Here is a 19,565-nt window from a genome sequence, read left to right as displayed (position 1 = left end):
AATTATTTTTATTTATCAACAAAATTTCCCTAAATGACAAAGATTCCCTTTACCTCTTGGGATCCACTGCCAGGTTTTCTACTATTATTCAAATATTCTAAATTACTTATTGGTACCCTCTTCCTCTTTTTCTAAGTTTCTTGAAAAGTCATCCTTAACCCAAAACCTAAGGAAGGAAGTAACAGCTGTCACATATTATAAGACTATCAGAAAAAGAGGGAGCTCTAAGAAGTGACCTAGTTTAATTTTCTACTGAGGAATGTGAGGTCCAAATCGGGGTGGGGTGGGGACGTGGGAGACAGCACTTGCCTCTTTTTTTTTTTTTGCTCAACAAATAAAACATTCACATAGAAATTTTGGAAAGCAGCAAAAAAAAAAATATACAAAGGCAGGGAAACTTTTATATCTTAACTTAAACACTGTCAAAATACTGGCAGATTTTCTTCTGTCCTTTTCCTAAACAGTATTTTTTTTATACTGAAGAGATTTTTCAGTACATGCAACTTTCTGCCTTCCTTTTGGAAAAAACAACCATGATACCTAAGTATCTTCCCATATATGTCAGCAAAAACTCCTGGAAATCGTCATTTTCAATGACTGCATGATATTTTATCCAATTACTATATCAGCTTTATTTACTCTAATGTGGGACAAATATAATTTGTTTCTAATTTTTTACTATTCTAAAAAATGCTACAATAAAGATTTGTGTCAGCAAATACAGAGTATTTCCCTAGGATAAATTAAAGTATAAAGCATATAGGCAATACTCTTTAAACCACCTCTTTTGTCTACGTGATGCTCCAAGCACACACAGAAACCACATGTAGGAAGAGATATTACATAGGAAGAGATCAGTCATGTGGCTCCACCTCCCAGCAAGGCAAAATATCTCAACTGTAACTTGGTTTCCATGGTGTCCTAATAGCACTGAAAGTGGAAATGGGGTGACATTTAACAGGTCACGTAAGCCTTTCTTCCTGTTAGAGGGATGTCCTCCAGAACTTTTCAGATTGACACTGGGCTTGTTATAAAAGGGAAAGAGATTTACAGAGCCAAATAATTTTTTTATCTTTGACAGGAGTGTCTTGTAATAATGTCCTGTCAGATTTTGTGCTGACAAAGATTTAGGAATCTTTCTATCAATTGCCAAAATTTTCCCTCTTCAAATGAAGCATGGTTGAAATTACTGAATTACCTTGCTTAAGTGAGCATGATCTACTAGACTAACTGCTCTTCAACTTCCTTTAGCCCACTGACCTTTTATTTGGCAAGTACCCACAAATTATACTTGTCCTTGGCTAGTGAGAGTTACCAGGAGCTTTGGGGTGTGTGGAAACATATTGAGGGAGATCCAAAAAGGGAACTATCAAACAAGCTCTGGGATTGGTAGTTTTCCTACTCCTCAATAGCACAAAAAGGCAGAAAAGTCAATTATCAATATTACCTTATCTAAAGAAAACACTCTAAGAAAAGTACAGGAAATTTCTATCAAGAGCTACATAAATGCAAAAGCCACTACCATTCTTCATGTGACTAGAAACATTCCTTAAAAAAAAAAAAAAGATTTTATTTATTTATTTTTAGAGGGGAAGGGAGGGAGAGAGAAACATCAATGTGTGGTTGCCTCTTGTGCATTCCCTACTGGGGACCTGGCCTACAACCCAGGTATGTGCCCTGACTGGGAATCAAACCAGTGACCCCTTACTTCACAGGCCAGCCAGAACTCAATCCACCGAGCCACACAAGCCAGGGCAAAAATTCCTTTGATTCTATAGCTTTTGTCCCTTCATCAGATTCATCTTATCTCTACCCACAAGCTACTTAGTCTATTTTTCAAATAGTATTTGGCAAACATTTTTATGAATGGACGTTAGTCTTCTCTTTTAAAGTAGTATTTTCAAAATTTAAAAAGTGCTCTCACCCTGGCTGGTGTAGCTCAGCGGACTGAGTATAGACTGAGAACCAAAGTGTCGCAGGTTCAATTCCCTGAGAACCAAAGTGTCGCAGGTTCAATTCCCAGTCAGGGCACATGCCTGGGTTGCAGGCCATGACCCCCAGCAACCACACATTGATGTTTCTCTCTCTCTCTCTCTCTCAAAATAAATAAATAAAATCTTAAAAGAAAAAAAAAATAGTGCTCTGGCCAGAGAATGGCAGTAGAGGAATAACAAGTGTGAATAGCCATTGAGATGTACTCTAGGTTGTCCAGCCCTGAAACATTCAATCCTTTCTCTAATTTTTCTAATCACTATACCCATCACAACAGGTAGCAGCTACAGCAGAGATGCATTTGAGCTAAATGACGGTGGTTACCAAGTGCTACAGTTTCAATAATAATAATAGTAATAATAATAGTAAAATAAAAAATAAACAGGCAGTGAGATATTTACTGTTTGGTACATCATGGCCAGAGAATATGACTTCTGAATTACACCTAGAATTTTGTTACAAGATTTACTTATTAGTGGTATTTTTGAACTTGAAAGCCCCAATACAATGATCTCTAGCAGTGGAAAAACAAAAACATCCATGTAATCAAGTCAATATATAAAATGCCACAGAGAATGCCAATGAATGTTTTTCTGGTTGTACTTAAATTATCTAAAACAGAAATGGCAAGATATAGTTAAACTGGGAAAATTTTTAAATATAAAAACCACCATCTTATGCTGGCCCTGGGCACTTACCCTTTCCTGTGACGTTTGATAGCGGAGGTGAAGGGCCGTGGGGTCCCAATCTACAGCAATATAGGCATTTCCAATGAAAGCTCTGTCTTCCCCACAGTCAATTTTACAGCCTCTGCAAAATCTAAAATGGGAAAAATATACTGAGGAAAAAGTAATTATGAAAATTTTTCTTTATCAGAATTATTCTCCCTTTCTACTTCTCTACATTCCTTCTTGGGCTTCACAACTTGTTATGGGCTTTTTACTTCAGACTGATAAATTTACAAATATGTATTAATAATTCTTAGTATTTCAGGGAATCCTGCTTATCAATTCTCCAGTCTCTGTGGCAAAGAAATAATATGTGAATTGGATATTTGAGGTAACACACTCCTAAAGAATTCTAAATTCAGTTATTTCATGTTCTGTGGACAATTTATCTGGTACAACACCACCCATTTCCTTTTGTAAAATGGCACATTAAATAAATGTATATAGAAATGTATGGGGTGGGGGAGCGACCATGACAAAGCTGTGGCTCCAATGCCTACGTTAAACTCAATTTGTTGAGTCTATCCCAGTCTTCTGGAGGCTAACTTCAGTACTCAGGCATTTTCCAACCTGGAATTACTGTACACTGACCAATCTTCATGACTCTTCTGAAAACCCAAACAGACTTCCAGCAAGGTCTAGTAAGCAGACTACATTCTACTGGGCTCAGAATTGCTAAATTAATTTATAATTAAGGAGCAGAAGGCAGAGAAAAATAAATGTTGATCATAAACTATTAATTTGACAAGACTGTAGAGTTTATAAAATCAGCTATGTCTGAAGAGTAAAACATAAGCTACAGACTCACAGTGAAGAGATGAATGAACAATTCCCAAGTTTATTTCAAGTTTCCCATTATTCATTATTATGTCTGAAACCTGGAAATCTTATGAAAAAGGTATAATATCTGGAGCTGCAATTTCACTAATGAAAATTTTCTTTTGCAGAAGGTCACTTTACCTATACCATGGGCACCAAGCACAGGAGTTCCCATCTTTCTGCACAACTCGTAGAGTGAATGGATACTGATAGCCCATACTGTCATCACTGAAACAGAACATAAACCAAAGACAGTAAGAAACATTTCTGATTTGAGGTCTCAACTCTTTTTCATTTTCCTGTGAAGGGGCATTTGTCACAGCAGTATGCTCACATTTTCAGCTCTGTGCTACTTTCCCTAACCCATTAGCTGTGCCCTGTACCAACTGCACTTAGGGTTCCCATGATGTATCCCTGCTTACAGAAGTACAGATGTACTAGACTGCCAGATATCTCTGAAGGTTCATGTGGCCCACACAAATTTTACAAGATAATCTAATCAATTACCAATTATCCTTCAGCCCTAATCCTATCAAAAGATTTAATTCACATTAAACTAAAGTAATTAGGCCTTTCCATGACAAGAACATTGACACGCCACAGAAAACTGAAAGATCATAATGGTTTTTAGAAAAGTTGGCTATTTATTTAGAAGCTTATTTTATTTTTTAAAGATTTTATTTATTTGTTTTTAGAAAGAGGGGAAGGGAAGAAGAAAGAGAGGGAAAGAAACGTCCGTGTGTGAGAGAAACATCAATTGGTTGCCTCTCACACACCCCCAACCGGGGACCTGACCTGCAAACCCAGGTATGTGCCCTGACTGGGGATCGAACAGGTGACCTTTTGGTTTGCAAGCTGGCACTCAATCTACTGAGCCATACCAGCCAGGGCTAGAAGCCTTTTTAAAGAATTTTTTTATTTCTTGATTTTGGAGAGAGGGGAAGGGAGAGAAAGGGAGTGGGGAGGAAAGAAAGAGGGAGAGGGAGAATCATTGATTTGTTGTTCCCCTTATTTATGCATTCATTGGTTGATTCTTGTATGTGCCCTGACAGGGGATCGAACCCACAACTTTGGTGTACTGGATCAATGCTCTAACCAAGTGAGCTACCTGGCCAGGGCTTAGAAGCTTTGTTTGTTTGTTTGTTTGTTTAATCTACAAACCAAGTTTTCCGAATCAATCTATTAATTCTTATTCTTATCATGACAGCTGGCATCTTAATACTTTAACAAAAGGTTAAAATTAGCTTTAAAATTAGCCACATATCTAAGATAGTTACATGTACAAAGGATACACAAATTAAAACCATTTAAAAAGCAATAGATATCATAATCTGTTCTTGAACATAGCTTTTATATTCAGAAATTATTGTAAAATTAAAACCTTAGAAAACAAATGTATTCTTTCACTGTTACTTAAGTGGTGTCTCTGGTTACCAGGGTACTTGGGGAGTTTTTGTACTTTTCTCTGACTGACTATTGTGTGTGCTGTGGTGCCCTGATGAGGGTCCAGGACACAAAGCTTCAGACTTTCCAGGGTACATCATGTCTTCTGTACCAAGGATCCTGGTCAGCTCTGTCCTGTGACTGTGTCAAGTGCCAGATGAAAGGCCACTCTGGCAGAAATAGATGGCAAATACTTAAGGTATGGGTCAGCATCTCTCAAACTTAACTCTCTTAACATTGCTAAACTTTCAATTTTGCAGTTCACAGGCTGTTTGTGCAGAAAGTATTGGGTGAAAAACTGACTTACTGCTAGTGCAGTCAAGTCAAAAGCAAGGACTTTCAGAATGAGGAGCTCCACTCTTAGAACTTGTTTCTTGGTGTAGGTATCATCTGTAATGTGCACAAAGTCTACTGCTTCTGGGGTTATGTATATTTCTTCAAACTTTGAGGCCAACAGCATAGCAGCAGTGCCCACAAGCTGGTTTTCCTCTCAGCAAAGACATGGATGAAAGGAACCTATTGATGTAGTTCACAGCTAAGTGCAGAGTCTTATTCTGTACTTGATATTCTTCTCCTACTTCAACTAACCAGTCCAGAAGGATAGCCCTCATATTGTTGGTGATGTCTGGCTGTTTCTCCATGTAACCCACTACATTTAATCTCCATTCCCCTAAGGCATGTGTGAATACCCTCAATCTCCCTTGTTGCCTCTTCCTCCTCTTTTCAACTTCTAAATGTTGGAATGCATCAGGAATTAGATCTTGGGCATTTTCTCTATCTAATTTTTACTTTTTAAATGATATCATCTGGTCCCAGGACTTTAAACACCAATTATTTATTGAAGACACCTATATTTGTATTTCCAGCAAAGACACTTACGTCTATTTTCCACTTGAAAATATAACATACATTTTAAATTTAATTTGACTCCTGTTATCTCTTGCCAAAACCTGCTCCTTCTCCAGTCTTCCTCATTTCATTAAAAGTTACCACCATTCACAAACAACTGCTCTGGTTGAAAACCTAATTTGGACTCCTCTTTTCCTCATAATCCATATCTAATTCATTGACAAGCCCTGGAAAAAGTCCTCAGAATTTACTAAACACAACAGTTACCAACTAAATTGCTTATCTATTATTTGAAGTTTTCCTTTAAGATTTATTTACCTTAAGCCTCATTTAACCATCAAAAGACCCCATACCACAACAAATAACCTATTAGCTAAAAGAACTTCTTTACTCAGTTCACACACAAGCAGAACTCTCATTTGCACCATGACAGCAAGAAAATGATCTGCAATTCAACTGAAATGTAAATAAGGTATCACAATCCCAATATTTGTTAGAAGTAAATACTTTCAGCAACCCAACAGAATAGTGGCAAGAGGAATGGAAAGAAAACAGAAGATGTTTCTTCCCTTTCTCTTTTAAAATTATTTTTAAACAATTTTATTTATTTATTTTTAGAGAGGGGAAGGGAGGGAGAATGAGGGAAAGAAACATCAATGTGTGGTTGCCACTTGAGTGGCCCCTACTGGGGACCTGGCCCGCAACCCAGGCAAGTGCCCTGACTGGGAATCAAACCTGTAACCCTTTGGTTCACAGTTTGGTGTTCAATCCACTGAGCCACACCAGCCAGGATCTTTTTTAAAATTAATATTTAGTAAGAGAAAGGAAGGGAAGGAGGGAGAAAGAGACTGAGGGAGAAACACTGATTTGTTGTTTCACTTATTTATGCATTCATTGGTTGATCCTTGTATGTGCGACTGGGGGTTGAACCTGCCACCTTGGCATAGCAGGATGATGCTCTAACCAACTGAGAAAATTTGCCAGGGAGAGATGTTTATTTTCTGTGACTAGATTTATAAAATTATTCCACATTAACATGACACAGCATGGAAATAATCCAACTGAATTATCTGTTATGGCATGAGACTTTTTCAGTGTTTATATATAGATAGATATGCACACTATCGCTCCCATTATGAATTTCAGAGGGTTGAGATGACACAAATGTCCTGGTGATTTCATACTCTCTACTTTAACAGTAACAGAAGTCAAGGATATTATCTGAAGTATTTAAAGCATTAGCAGGAAGGATTACTGAATGAAAGAATTATTAGACACTAGAAAGTCTAGGTCATGAAAGGAAGCTGTATAGTCTCTCCTGCTCAAAAGATCAAACCAAATGGTTGAATTACATGTTCCCTGGATGGTTCTTAAAAGAGTGATTAAACTTACATAAAATGGGTCCCATAAATCACAGGTCTAGGCTGAACCTCTGAACTCACCAATCCTGAGCATGGTTACTAGCTTCTTGAGGTGGAAGTGGGCTGGCTAATCGAGATACTTGAATCCAAACTGCATCATACAAGTCTTTCTTCCGGGTATGTACCGTGCATGGAACAATCAGTGGCATCCCAAAGAGGCTGGGGCGATTCTTCTGAGATGACAGGAAATATAGTTCTGTCCTCATCTGTATGTACAAACAAGAAAAGAGAGAACTGAGAAGATAGGCCTCTGATCCTTCCATTTTGCTCTTCTATGACTGCCAATAACAGCTATCACTACCATTTTCAAATTAGTCACTATCACTCTTTATTAATATGAAGAGAACTGTTACAGTGGAATCACTGGAAGGTTGAAGTATTGCCAATTTCAGAGTAGCTATCAAACTAGGATTTTCAGCATTTAATGTTTTCACACTACTTTGCTCTGATAAAACATTTCATGCACACACTGAATCATACGTAAAAACTAGTAATAGTTTTGTAGCTCAAGGCTTTAAAGCAATTAAAACTCTTTCTCTAGAAAGCATGCCAATAAACCACAGTTCCCTTAAAATACAATTTTTTAAAAATAAGCTGTTGACAACTGTTGTTACAGCAGTGATTCCCAAATTTTGGGAGACTTATAAAACAAGTTGTTTTTATTTTTTAAATACATGACAAATTAAAAGGCAAGATGAAATGTAAAAATTTTTGCTTTGAGTATGTTAAGAAGATTTTTATGAAATTCCTTAATGAATAGATACTGTGCAAAATTAGCTTGGAAGTGGTTGCTTAATAAAACAAAAATTTAGTATAATAGCTTGTTGGGAGCTCAGGATTATTTTAAAAAGCTGCCAAGCATTTGGACACTTAATTTCTTAAGTTGGTCTTTATGTAATAGAGAAGCTGAATCAACAACTTTTTTTTTTAGATAAAAAATTTTTAAAGATTTTATTTATTTTTAGAGAGGGAAGGGAGGGAGAAAGAGAGAGAAACATCAATGTGCAGTTGCTGGGGGCCGTGGCCTGCAACCCGGGCATGTGCCCTGACTGGGAATCGAACCTATGATGCTTTGGTTTGCAGCCCACACTCAATCCACTGAGCTATGCCAGCCAGGGCCTGAATCAACAACTTTTAAACTCACTAAGGGTTAGCTAGTTTCTAAGTGAAGACTCTTCTATTTCAGATTCTCATGCAATTTATTTTGCTGTTATTCAATTAAGCTTAGCTAAATACAAGATTTTAAGACCTCATTTCATGTGCTTTATTAAAGACCCACAGAAACATAGACAGTGTTCAGAGCTATTTTTAAAATTCTAAAAAACTTAGATTAGTTGTTCTCTTCTCAAACTTCTACTCTTATTCCATGCCAACTCTCAGATGACTTCATTAAATAAGTTTTTATTTTATTTATATTATTATTAAAATCTTTCACTAAATTTAAATAACAATCTCATTCCTCTACTCTTCTCAGTGTATCTGTTCTTTCCTCCCCTCTCTCCCTTGATTACTCCCTCCCCCCCTCTTTTTGGAAATTGACTTGTCCTTTAGTTGTTGTGTCAATGCACTGTTTTTGTATTTCTACCCTTTATTCTCTGAACATTCTCGCCTTTGTTGCGTGGCCTTATTCCTCTTCTTTTTCTACCTTGCAGAAGGGAATAGAAGAAAAACTTTCAAGGTAGTTCAACCATGAGATCGAGTGTCTAAAAGAAGGTGACATATTATAGTAACTACCTACTATGTCAGATGAGTAAGACTTATTGGGGTGATCACTTTGTAAGTTATATAAATGTCTAATCAGTATGTTATATGAGGGGGTACCTCTCAAAATGGAATTATCTTCTGGAGGCCAGACCCCTTGTAGTACAGGCTTCCTCCACTAGGTAATGCTCTAGGAACCCATCTGTATCAGTCCCATCTGTATCAGTGTACCAGCTGGCACTGTTGTGAGAGGCTGTGTTTGGCTTCAGTGAACTTTTTTTGCAGACCTTTCAATGTGTTTGCCTATTTCATGATGGGTGATTTAGGAGCGCACCTGTCCACAGTGCGCTGAGTGTTCAGCAGTTTTTGTTCAAAAACTGCATGATTTCGGTGCCCCACCTCCCTTATTTCACCTGATCTCACTCGAGTGATTTTTTTGTGTTTCCCTGGGTGAAGAAAGTCCTCAAAAGGGAAATATTTTGCCAATGTGGAAGAGGTGAAAAAAAAAAAAAGGCAGAAACAAACTAAAAGACATCAAAAAATCAACAAGTTCAAAAACTGTTTTGAGCAGTGGAGAAAATGTCTCAATTGGGTGTACTGCATCAAATGCACGGAGTCCTTTGAAGGTGATGCTGAAGTTTAATGTATAAGAATAAATTACATAATTTTCTATAAATAATAATTCTGTTTTTTTTTGGGTTCCCCCGCATATACCTGAAACTAATGTAATAATTGTAGTCAATACCAATTAAAAAATTATTAAAAAAAAAAAAAAAGAAAGAAAGAAAGAAAGAAGAAAGAAAGAAAGAAATGGCCCTGGATGATGTGGCTCAGTGGACCTGACGTGCCGACTGAGAACTAAAGGGTTGCAGGTTCAAGTCCAGGTCAGGACATTAAGGTGGTTGCAGGCCAGGTCCCCAGCAGGGGAGTGTGACAGGCAACCAACACTTGATATTTCTCTCTTCTTTCTCCCTCCCTCTCTCTAAAAATACATAATAAAAATCTAAAAAAAAATGTCAGACAAAAACGACGCAATGAAAATTGAAGAAATGATAAATTCAATTAGTGTTTTGTAAGAAGGAATTAAAGGGCATAGTAATATACTGAAATACAGGGTTTTAGAAGAAAATGGGGGAGGGAATTTAAGAACACTTACAGACTTTAGCTTGGAAGAATGGTATTGTCTTTCATCGAAATAATGGGAAAAAAGGAGCTGATTGGGACAGAGAGATAGTAAAATCAATTTTAGGTATTCCAAAAAGCAGTTGGCTAGATCATAAAGGAAGCTAGAAATAGGGGATTGTTAAAGGTTTAAATTTAAAGCTGACAATATGGCTTGTGGTCTAATAATCACAAAAACCTGTACCTAATGTTGTAGGAATTACCATGTACTTATATAACATAACATGATAATTGAAGAGAGTTGTTTTTTTTAAAAAAGGATTTTTTAAGAGTACATCAGGGTTTTTTTTAATTTAATTTAATTTTTTTTGAGAGAGGGAAGGGAAGGAGAAAAGGGAGAAGAAACATCGATTGGTTGCCTCTTATGCAACAAGACTGGGAATCAATAAGTGACTTTTCACTTGGTGGGATGATGCCAACCAAGGGGCCACAACAGTCAGGGCCAGAGTTCTTAATATATGATCTGAAAATACTTGGTTTAAAAAAAGGACAAGGGAAATGCATGAATCCACCCAATTTTTTAGCTGATGGGACCAGTAGGAGCTCTGTTTGTTTAATAAGATAATTCCAACTCACAACTGTACCCTGTAATTCTCTAGACTGTCCACTCATTACAATTCTGTCTAAAAATATGGTCCACAGAACAATCATCCACATGGTCAGAAATTCACTTTAGTCAAAGGTTACTTACTAATTCAAAGAGGGTGAGGCAGTACATTTCTAAGAATTAGCACAAAGCAAATAGCTATGTAATCACTAGTCAAATCATCAAACAGGAATGCAGCTAGTGCTCCAAAAGCCTCCCTCTTGTTTCCTCACCATCATACATTTTTTGGTGTCCCCAACCTCCCCCCACACAAACAGATAAACAAAACCTTCTCCAAATGCATCCACACTTATATGGCAGAGAGAATATACATAACTACATGAATAATAAGAGACACAAACTTTAATTTAAAGAATATAATGTTCTGATGTACTGCTATCCTGTTGCTGATTAAATATGGGGAAACGTCATTTCATACCATAGGCGGTGGATCATTTACAATAGCATACATGACATACTGAAAGTGTAGACAATGAAGAAGTTGCAAAGACCAGAAATGGACTGTGTTCACAAGTGACACTGGCAAGAACAGCAGTAAGTTGCCCAACATTAACTAACCATTTTTTCGTGTGGATCTGCAATGATGTAACTGTACAGGGGTTGTCAGGAAGAGATGACATATGACCATTCACCATTCCATTTGTGAAGCTTTCTCAGTTCCACATGGCACAACAGTGTTTGCATTCCATTGGGGATGAATATTGGTCGGGGCAGGTCCCCATTGGTGGTTAAGGTTAACATTCCATTTGTAGATGGGCGAAGAGGGAAGATCTACAAATTCAAAGTTACGCATCATAAGTTTGTGTTCACTTCCATTTTTGATCTTTTCTCAAATATTGTGAGGACCCAGACCCCTGATAGTATAGTCTAACAAAGGAAAAGGACGAAATTATATTTCAAATAATAACTGTAGATTAATTAGAAGATTTTAATTTCAGATTTACTTTTATAACTCACACTTCATAGACTAAATGACAAAGCAAGAATAACTGTTGCAAAGTGTAAGTAGAATTTTTTTTTTTAATATACCCACAAGATAAACATAGCACAATTGAGTGTCTATTACATCCTATGGAGAACTTCAATCTCAGATCACAGTGTTAAGTAGAATTTTTGCAGAAAATGATACCATGATACCATGGTACATGGTATCAGATAACATGATGTGGCAAGCAACCAGTTGCACTACTTGTTTTCTTTTCAGCTTCTCTAAAAATTCATTTCTCCATTCATCTAAATATGCTCTGTTCAATATAGTAGCCTCTAGCAGATGTTGCCTTTTCCTTTTTTTCATATTTTACTTTTTTAAAGCAGTTTTTAGATTCACAGCCAAAATAAGGAGGTACAGAATTTCCCACATACCCCTGCCCCCACACCATGCATAGCCTCCCCCATTAATAACAACCCCAATAACAACCCCACAAGGTGAGTACATTGTTACAAACTGATCAAAGATGGTTGCTTTTTAAATTAAAATGAAATACATTTCATTTCCTCAGTTCTCCGCCACATTTTTAAGTGTTCAACATTCATATGACTAGTGAATATTGTACTAGATGGTAAAGGATTATAAGAAAGTCCATCACTACAGAGAGTCTATAGGTGAGTGAAGATCTAAACAAGAAACCAGTATGTAAATATCACCCACCAAACTCATCAGTCCTATCTAGTAAGTGCCAGTGAGAGGAACTTCCTTCTCTCAAAGCCCTTTAAAAAACTGAGGAATGAAACCTAATTATCACCAGTACAAAAATGAATAAACCAACCATATCAATGGTCAAAAGGCTCACTAGATGACCATATTAAATCATATGCAATATCAGATAAACAAATTCCTTTTTGGTTATATTTGTTGTCATGTCTTTTTATTATATATATATATATTTTAAAGATTTTATTTATTTATTTTAGAGAGGGGAAGCCAGGGAGAAAAGAGAGGGAGAGAAACATCAACGTGTGGTTGCCCTCTCAAGTGCCCCCTACTGGGGACCTGGCTTGCAATCCAGGCATGTGCCCCAACCAGGAATCAAACCAGCAACCCTTTGGTTTGAAGGCCAGTGCTCAATCCACTGAGCCACAGCAGCCAGGTAGTCAGGTCTTCTGACAGTATAGTCTCCTCATACCACCTGCTGCCATGTATTAGATGGAAGAATAAAAAGGGATCTGAATTCCCATGAGATTAACTCATTACTATCTATTTAACTTAGTTACTTAGGTTCTCTGAATTTTAGGTTCCTCACTTATAAATGAAGAATCTAAGCCAAATCATCACAAAGGTTTCCTTCAGCCTCCAAAATTCTTTTGCTTTGATATCTTTAGCCCAAATAAATATAAAGAGGATAATAACCCTTAGACCAGTATTTAAAGCTGAAATAATGAAAACAAACTCTAGTTCTACCATACCTGTTTGTATTGGACTAGAAGCTGAAATTGGAGATCCAGGGATGGGAATTTCAAATGCACACAAATATCCACTTACTGAGAGTCGTACTTTTTGGTGTCCTGAGGGGAAATTCTATAGAAAGCAGGCAAGATAAGAAGGGGGAGGCGGTTCAGATTAAAATGGAAAATGTGATATATTTGAAGTGGGTTATTAGGTGCTTTCACCATTAAACAAACAAGATGAGGTGATAGTATTTCTTAAATACTAAAGCTGATAAGGTAGATAAAACTAACCTCACTGAAACTGTACCCCCTTTCCACAGAAAAGTATGTTGTGTATAAACCTGTTTTCTTGAGTTTTGTCCTTCCTATCAGACATCTCAACCCAAACCTCAGAGAGATCCCATCTTGTATTTACATATGGACAAAATGTCAACAAGGTAGGAGTTGTTCAGCAACTCCAAAGGTTAAGTATAAATAATACCAATGGGTAGGATCTCAGTTTAGGGATTGCAATATATTTATTAAATTGCTTGTTTCTCTAGTTGGTACGTAGTATTTGTGTCAATTTCTCTTACTTTGTAAATTCTGAGTGTGATGAAAGGGGCAGGTATATATATATATTCATCAATAAATATAAAAACAGCATTCAGTAAATACAATAAAACACTTTAACCAAGCACTCTAGTGGACTGTGGTAATACAAAAGAGCTACCAAATTGTAGCAGCAGAAGTCCCTGGGGGAAATACTCCACACAGGTAGTCTTGAGCTTACATAATCCCCCTTTTTAAAAAATACCACCATCATTATTACTCCTTTATCCTGGTAGACAACCCTTTTAAGTTCCTGGGATGGAAAACTTGACAATTTTTTTTGTTCAGTTGTGTTTCATTTTAATATCTCCCTTGGTCATTTAACATCGTAATTAATTGAGAAAACTGCTCTTTGAAGGATGGAATCAAGGGTTTCTAGAAAGAATAGTTAATATTACCTTTATGTTAGAGCCATGTACTTCTCAAGAAGAATTTGCTCTGATTTAAGTCCACAGAGATCACTCAGCTGTTTTTTCAAACCTGTGTACTTTTCATCCATATTCAGTCTTAGTCCATAACGTACAGGGGTAGTACCGTCCAACTTAATAACTAGTAAAGAGAAAAGATCTTCTATCAGTAAAATACTGACTTCACTGAAGGTTTACACTGTATTATGCGTCTATGACTTGGAAATAGGAAACATTCCAATTAGAATTTTTATTTTATATTCATATGGTACTTAGGGGTCATATTGAGTGAACTCATTTTTTTTTAACGTTCATCTGAAATAGAAGTGTGAATGGCTTTCCAGGATTTTAAAGACTTTCTGGCATGTTTGAAACTAACAGAGGAATCAATAGGCACAAGAATGGACCCATATTCCAAGTCTTTCAAACCTCAAATCATGTCTGAAATTAGACTGCTAGATTATAACAGGCTGACTATTAATTTTTATGAGAATGCCTTATAAACAAATGACCACACTTACAAATTTAGACTGGTTGAAAATGTAAAAAACAATGGAGTTAAATAATTTTTCAGAATGTTGTGACCTACCTGTTATTTCTAAGTGCATATAACTGTCCATTGGTAGTGGCAAACAAAAAATTGAATGGGTCAAATCGGACACTTATATGACCACATGTCTTGCATTTGACTTGGGACCTTAACTGCCCGTGAAACAAATCTACAACAATTGATCTATTCCTTCTCAGATGGTTGTCCCAGGCCTATCAGGAAAAAGATTAGAGAAAAAAATATTTTTTTCAGAATTTAAAAGAATAGTATTTCTACACAAATTCAAAGAAACTTGTTAAATAAATGAGGTTTAAATGTCAAGAACATAATCTTTAACGTCCATTTAAAATATAAAAGCTTTCTGCCTACAAACTTGTAATTCAGATATATAATGAAAATGTATTGCCTACTAGGATAGTAGAGAAAAGCAGTTATTCAATAGAATGTGATTCTTTCTGCTCAACCTATAAAATATAAAATTCAGATGAAAAATCTTATTTTTTCTTTGTTCATACCATGGTAATGATGATTATTAGAGTTCTTTGTCCATTAAGAAGCAAATAAAATGTGTCTGTCAGCCACTATACATATTATGCTAGTAATTATGGGACTCCTGAAGTTCTACTGAATGATTTCTATATCTTTTCCCAAAGGTGTACAATGTGAAAAGGTTACATTTTTCTATTTTCATTAAGGGTGCTTTATTTTGGCATTACTGCACAAAAATTTAGCAGAGAAATACAAATTCCTTCACTTTCATACTAAAATTCTGATCACAGAATTTAAGTTGTGCAACACACACTCGTGGCCAAAACATTTTATTTATTGCTTACATTAGAAAATCAAAACCAACAAACCTCTGCAGCTACTTCCCAGTCTGGTCGGCCATCACTGTCCTTCAGTTCCACATATGGCTTCTCATGGACTCGGTTGAGATCTTCATGAAGACCATCCAAGAGAAAAGCCAGGAGTTCTTGAGAGTCTTGTTGCTGGAACCCATTAAACCTGGGAGCGTTTTGCTATGGTCCACTAGAAATGTAAGAGGAATCAAACTCATTATTTGCTACTTCATAAAATTTAGAATGAGCATGCCCCATAATTCAACCAGAGGCATTATAAGAAGGTAAAAAGTATGGTATTTAGTCTGTCCCTATTTCAGCAAATATATTTTGGATAATCATAAAAGCTTTCTAATCTTAACCTCAAACAACAACAACAACAACAAAAGTACCTGGCCAATATTGCAACCTAGTTCAGCATCATAAAAGCAAACAGTTCTTTAGGTATTCAGGTATTACTTAAGACAGGCAGAGCAGAAACATTAAAACAGTATTTGCTTATATTAAAAGAGTTCTTATTATCATGTTTGCTTTTACAGTTAACCTTTCTTATCTGGCTGTATCCTAATTTTTATTATTAGAGGCAGAAGAGTCTCATGTTTAATCGTAAGGACTTACTAATTAGCTTGCAACCTTGGGCAAACTATTTAACTGCTCTGAGCCTTAGTTCCTCAGCCATAAAATGGAAACAATAGGCTCTGGCTGGGTAGCTCGGCTGGTTACAATGTTATCTTGATAAACCAAGCTTGAGAGTTCCATTTCCATTGGCACATACAAGAAGCAACCAATGAATGCATAAATAGGTGAAACAAAACATCAATTTCTCTCTTTCTCTCTCCCTCTTCCTTTCTCTAAAATCAATTAACTTAAAAAAATGGGATAATAACATCACTTTATGTTATAGGGCCACATAGAGAAGATTAAGTGGAACAACAAATCAGTCTATCTCCTTTCCTCTTTCTAAGATCAATACATTTTAACAAATGAGGATAAAACAATATCACCTTATATTATAGGACCATAGAAAAGATTAAATTAATTAATATAAATGTACATAAAGTAATGAGAACAGTGCCTGGTAAGTGGTAGTCAAACTTTTAACTATTACAATTATTACTTTTTTAACATAATTTTACCTTGTTTTTAAATAAAAATAACGATCACCCTAACTTCATTGAAACTCACAAGTGACAGTAATATAAATTTTACCTATTAATTACATTCTTGCTTCCTGCAACTTTTTAAAATTTTAGACAATTTAACTAAAACACTAAACATAAAAAACATATAGAGAAAAATAATTACTTAAACAACTACTTAGGACTTAAATATTTTGTATTATTTTAACTGCTTACCCGAAGCTTTAATGGGGCAATATTCTTCTGGGTTCCACTCCAAAGTTCCTGTACTAAATCCCCATAGCATTTAGCCATATGCCCCTTCATACCAATGGGGTTTGTCCTAGAGGTTTGAGAGGAAGATTTATTGCCAATGATTCTCATAAATAATTATGTGGGCACAAAAATACCTAGCATCTATTTTCTCACATCAAAATATCTTTTTTAAATAAGAGAAGTATCCTGTGGCCCTTATTTAATACTAAATAGAGCAAATAAGGTAAGACTTTTCCCTCCCATGGTAAAGAAAGAAGAAATTTAGGTGATAATGAGTTATCGAAGTTATAGAAGGTTAAGAGTTATAGAAAGTTAATGATCAAGAAAGATTACCTGTTGAGTTCATACAGATGTCTCCCTGAGATAAAATACTGTGTCAGTGGCTGTGTGTTACTAACACACTGGATGCTGGAGTTCATGAAGCATGTGTTTCCTAGATTACTCAGACCTGTGGCTCCCTTTTCTGTGGGAACTGGAACAAACAATATGATAACTGAAGTCTAGCTGTAGTAAGATAATCATAGACTGAACAGTTATGTATATTCAATGCAACATTTTTATAACTTTTTTAAAAAAAGACCTTCATTTCTTTTTTATGGCTGAATAATATTCTGTGTTATGTATATACCACATTTTATTTATCCAGTCATTTGTTGACGGCATTGGTTGTTTCCACATTGTACAATATCTGTTTGATTTTCAATTCTATTGGGTACATTCCTAGGAGTGAAATTGCTGGAGGATACGGTAATTCTCTGTATTGCTTTTTGTAGAACCACCAAACTGTTTTCCATAGTGGACGTACCATTTTACATTCCCAGCAGCAACATATGATGGTTCCAAATTTTCCATATCCTCACTAACACTTATTTTTGTTTTATTGATTATAACCATTTCAGTAGGTATGAACTGGTATCTTGTTGTGGTTTTGGTTGAATTTCCCTAATGACTATTGATGTTGAGCATCTCTTTATGTTCTTATTTCTCATTTGTACATTGTCTTTGGAGAAATGTCTGTGAAAATCTGATGGTCCTTTTTAAACTGAGTTGTCTTTTTGTTGTTGAATTACATAGTTATTTACATGTTGGAGATAATAAACCCTTATCAGATATATGATTTGTAAATAATTTCTCCCAATGTGGAAGTTGTCTTTTAACTTTCTTATTAATGTCTTTGATGCACAAGTTTTTAATTTTGATCAAGTTCAATTTATCTAATTTTTTGTTGTTGTTCCTGATACGGATGTCATATCTAAAAATCCACTGCCAAATCCTAGGTCATGAAGATTTACCTGTATGTTTCTTTCTTAAGAATTTTTTGATTTTTAGGTTGTTGATCAATTTTGAGTTACTTTTTATATATAATGTTAGGTAGTGATCCAAATTAATTCTTTTACATGTGGGGATCCAGTTGTCCTAGAACCTACATGATTCCTCCACCATGATCACACAACATCAATGCCTTGCCATTAACACTAACCAAAAGTCAACCACTGCCTGGACTTGACCATGACCTGGACTGGGTCACTGCCACAGAGTTTATCACTATCCTAGGCTGGAGCACTGCCCTAGACTTGACCACTGATGCATATTTGGAAAGCACCCTGGATTTTGATTTCTTTACTGATGAAGAATCAAACATCACCAGCTTTATGGAAGAAGCCACTGAGGCCATGGCAAGTGTCACTGGTGATTATTCAGAAGAACCCATAACTAGGGCACCAGGTGAGTTCAGCACCACCATGGACACTAACATGTTAATCTCAGCACTTGCTCAAAAGGAAGCAAATGTTCTACTAGCAGTGTCCACCACCATGCTACCCATTGCTTTCCAAGGAGATTCTTAGCTTCAGAACAAGTCTACCACCACAAATACAGGACTGCACAACACAGAAAACTAGTCAAACACAGCATGATCTTCTCAGCCCAGGGGAAACAGCAAGGCATTACTGATTGTGGGCTGAGTGGAGAAAATTTGACCCAGTATGGGGAAGGGCCATTTCTTTACCATTTCTTATTTATGAGTTCAATAAATGTTTATTAGTATTGGAAAAAAACATATAAATAAATAATTATTTAACTGCAAGGTTAGAAAGAAATTTGATGCTTCAGTAAAAAGAAAAATAAAGAATAGCCTAGTCACTTTCACGTTTGGAGTAGAAAGACAAAAGTTAACACTTCGATAGTTAAGAAAGGGAAAAAACCCCCAATAACTTAAGGATAATCTTTTAAGAAATAATACACTGGCAACTAACTTACCTTTGTGTCTGTCTATTTTGCTACTGTTTGCTATAAAGGACATTTCCTCAGGCCAACTCATATCTTTGTTTCGAACTAGAAAGACAGAGAAAGGAATATGTTAATTTCGAATTCACTGAAATCATACCCACTCAACTGCTTTGGTTAAGAAAAAAAGAGCTATTTCTAAATCAGAAAATATAAAGAAAAACAATCAAGTTGTTTTTAGTAAGTGACTGAAACCATTCTGACTCTTTATATTGGGAACTTTATAGTCACTTGGTTAGATTTAATTAGTTAGTAAGTTATTCCCTCAGTTATACACCCAAACTAAAATTATACTCAACCACCCAAAGAAGTAATTAAAGTTCTTAAAGTTAATACATTAGAAATACTACAATTCTTTCTTAAATTATGAC

General features: G+C 35.9%; 1 protein-coding gene and 1 pseudogene across 1 annotated transcript in view; both read right to left on the bottom strand.

Annotated features, from left to right (window-relative positions):
- USP32 (ubiquitin specific peptidase 32) overlaps positions 1-19,565 on the bottom strand; it is a 138,117-nt gene that overhangs the window by 7,919 nt on the left and 110,633 nt on the right. Inside the window, 16 exon segments of the mRNA XM_028521827.2 lie at positions 2,691-2,811; positions 3,681-3,767; positions 7,274-7,458; positions 11,297-11,391; positions 11,394-11,423; positions 11,426-11,513; positions 13,141-13,257; positions 14,117-14,142; positions 14,145-14,267; positions 14,715-14,758; positions 14,760-14,887; positions 15,533-15,689; positions 15,691-15,704; positions 16,870-16,975; positions 17,242-17,380; positions 19,168-19,242. Coding sequence (XP_028377628.1) covers positions 2,691-2,811; positions 3,681-3,767; positions 7,274-7,458; positions 11,297-11,391; positions 11,394-11,423; positions 11,426-11,513; positions 13,141-13,257; positions 14,117-14,142; positions 14,145-14,267; positions 14,715-14,758; positions 14,760-14,887; positions 15,533-15,689; positions 15,691-15,704; positions 16,870-16,975; positions 17,242-17,380; positions 19,168-19,242 — 1,535 coding nt within the window.
- LOC118502186 lies at positions 4,894-6,392 on the bottom strand (annotated as a pseudogene).

This window comes from Phyllostomus discolor, chromosome 8, assembly GCF_004126475.2.
Source record: "Phyllostomus discolor isolate MPI-MPIP mPhyDis1 chromosome 8, mPhyDis1.pri.v3, whole genome shotgun sequence".
NCBI classification, from domain to species: domain Eukaryota; kingdom Metazoa; phylum Chordata; class Mammalia; order Chiroptera; family Phyllostomidae; genus Phyllostomus; species Phyllostomus discolor.
Note: the sequence above shows the minus strand (reverse complement) of the source record. Positions and strands in the feature narration are given on the sequence as shown.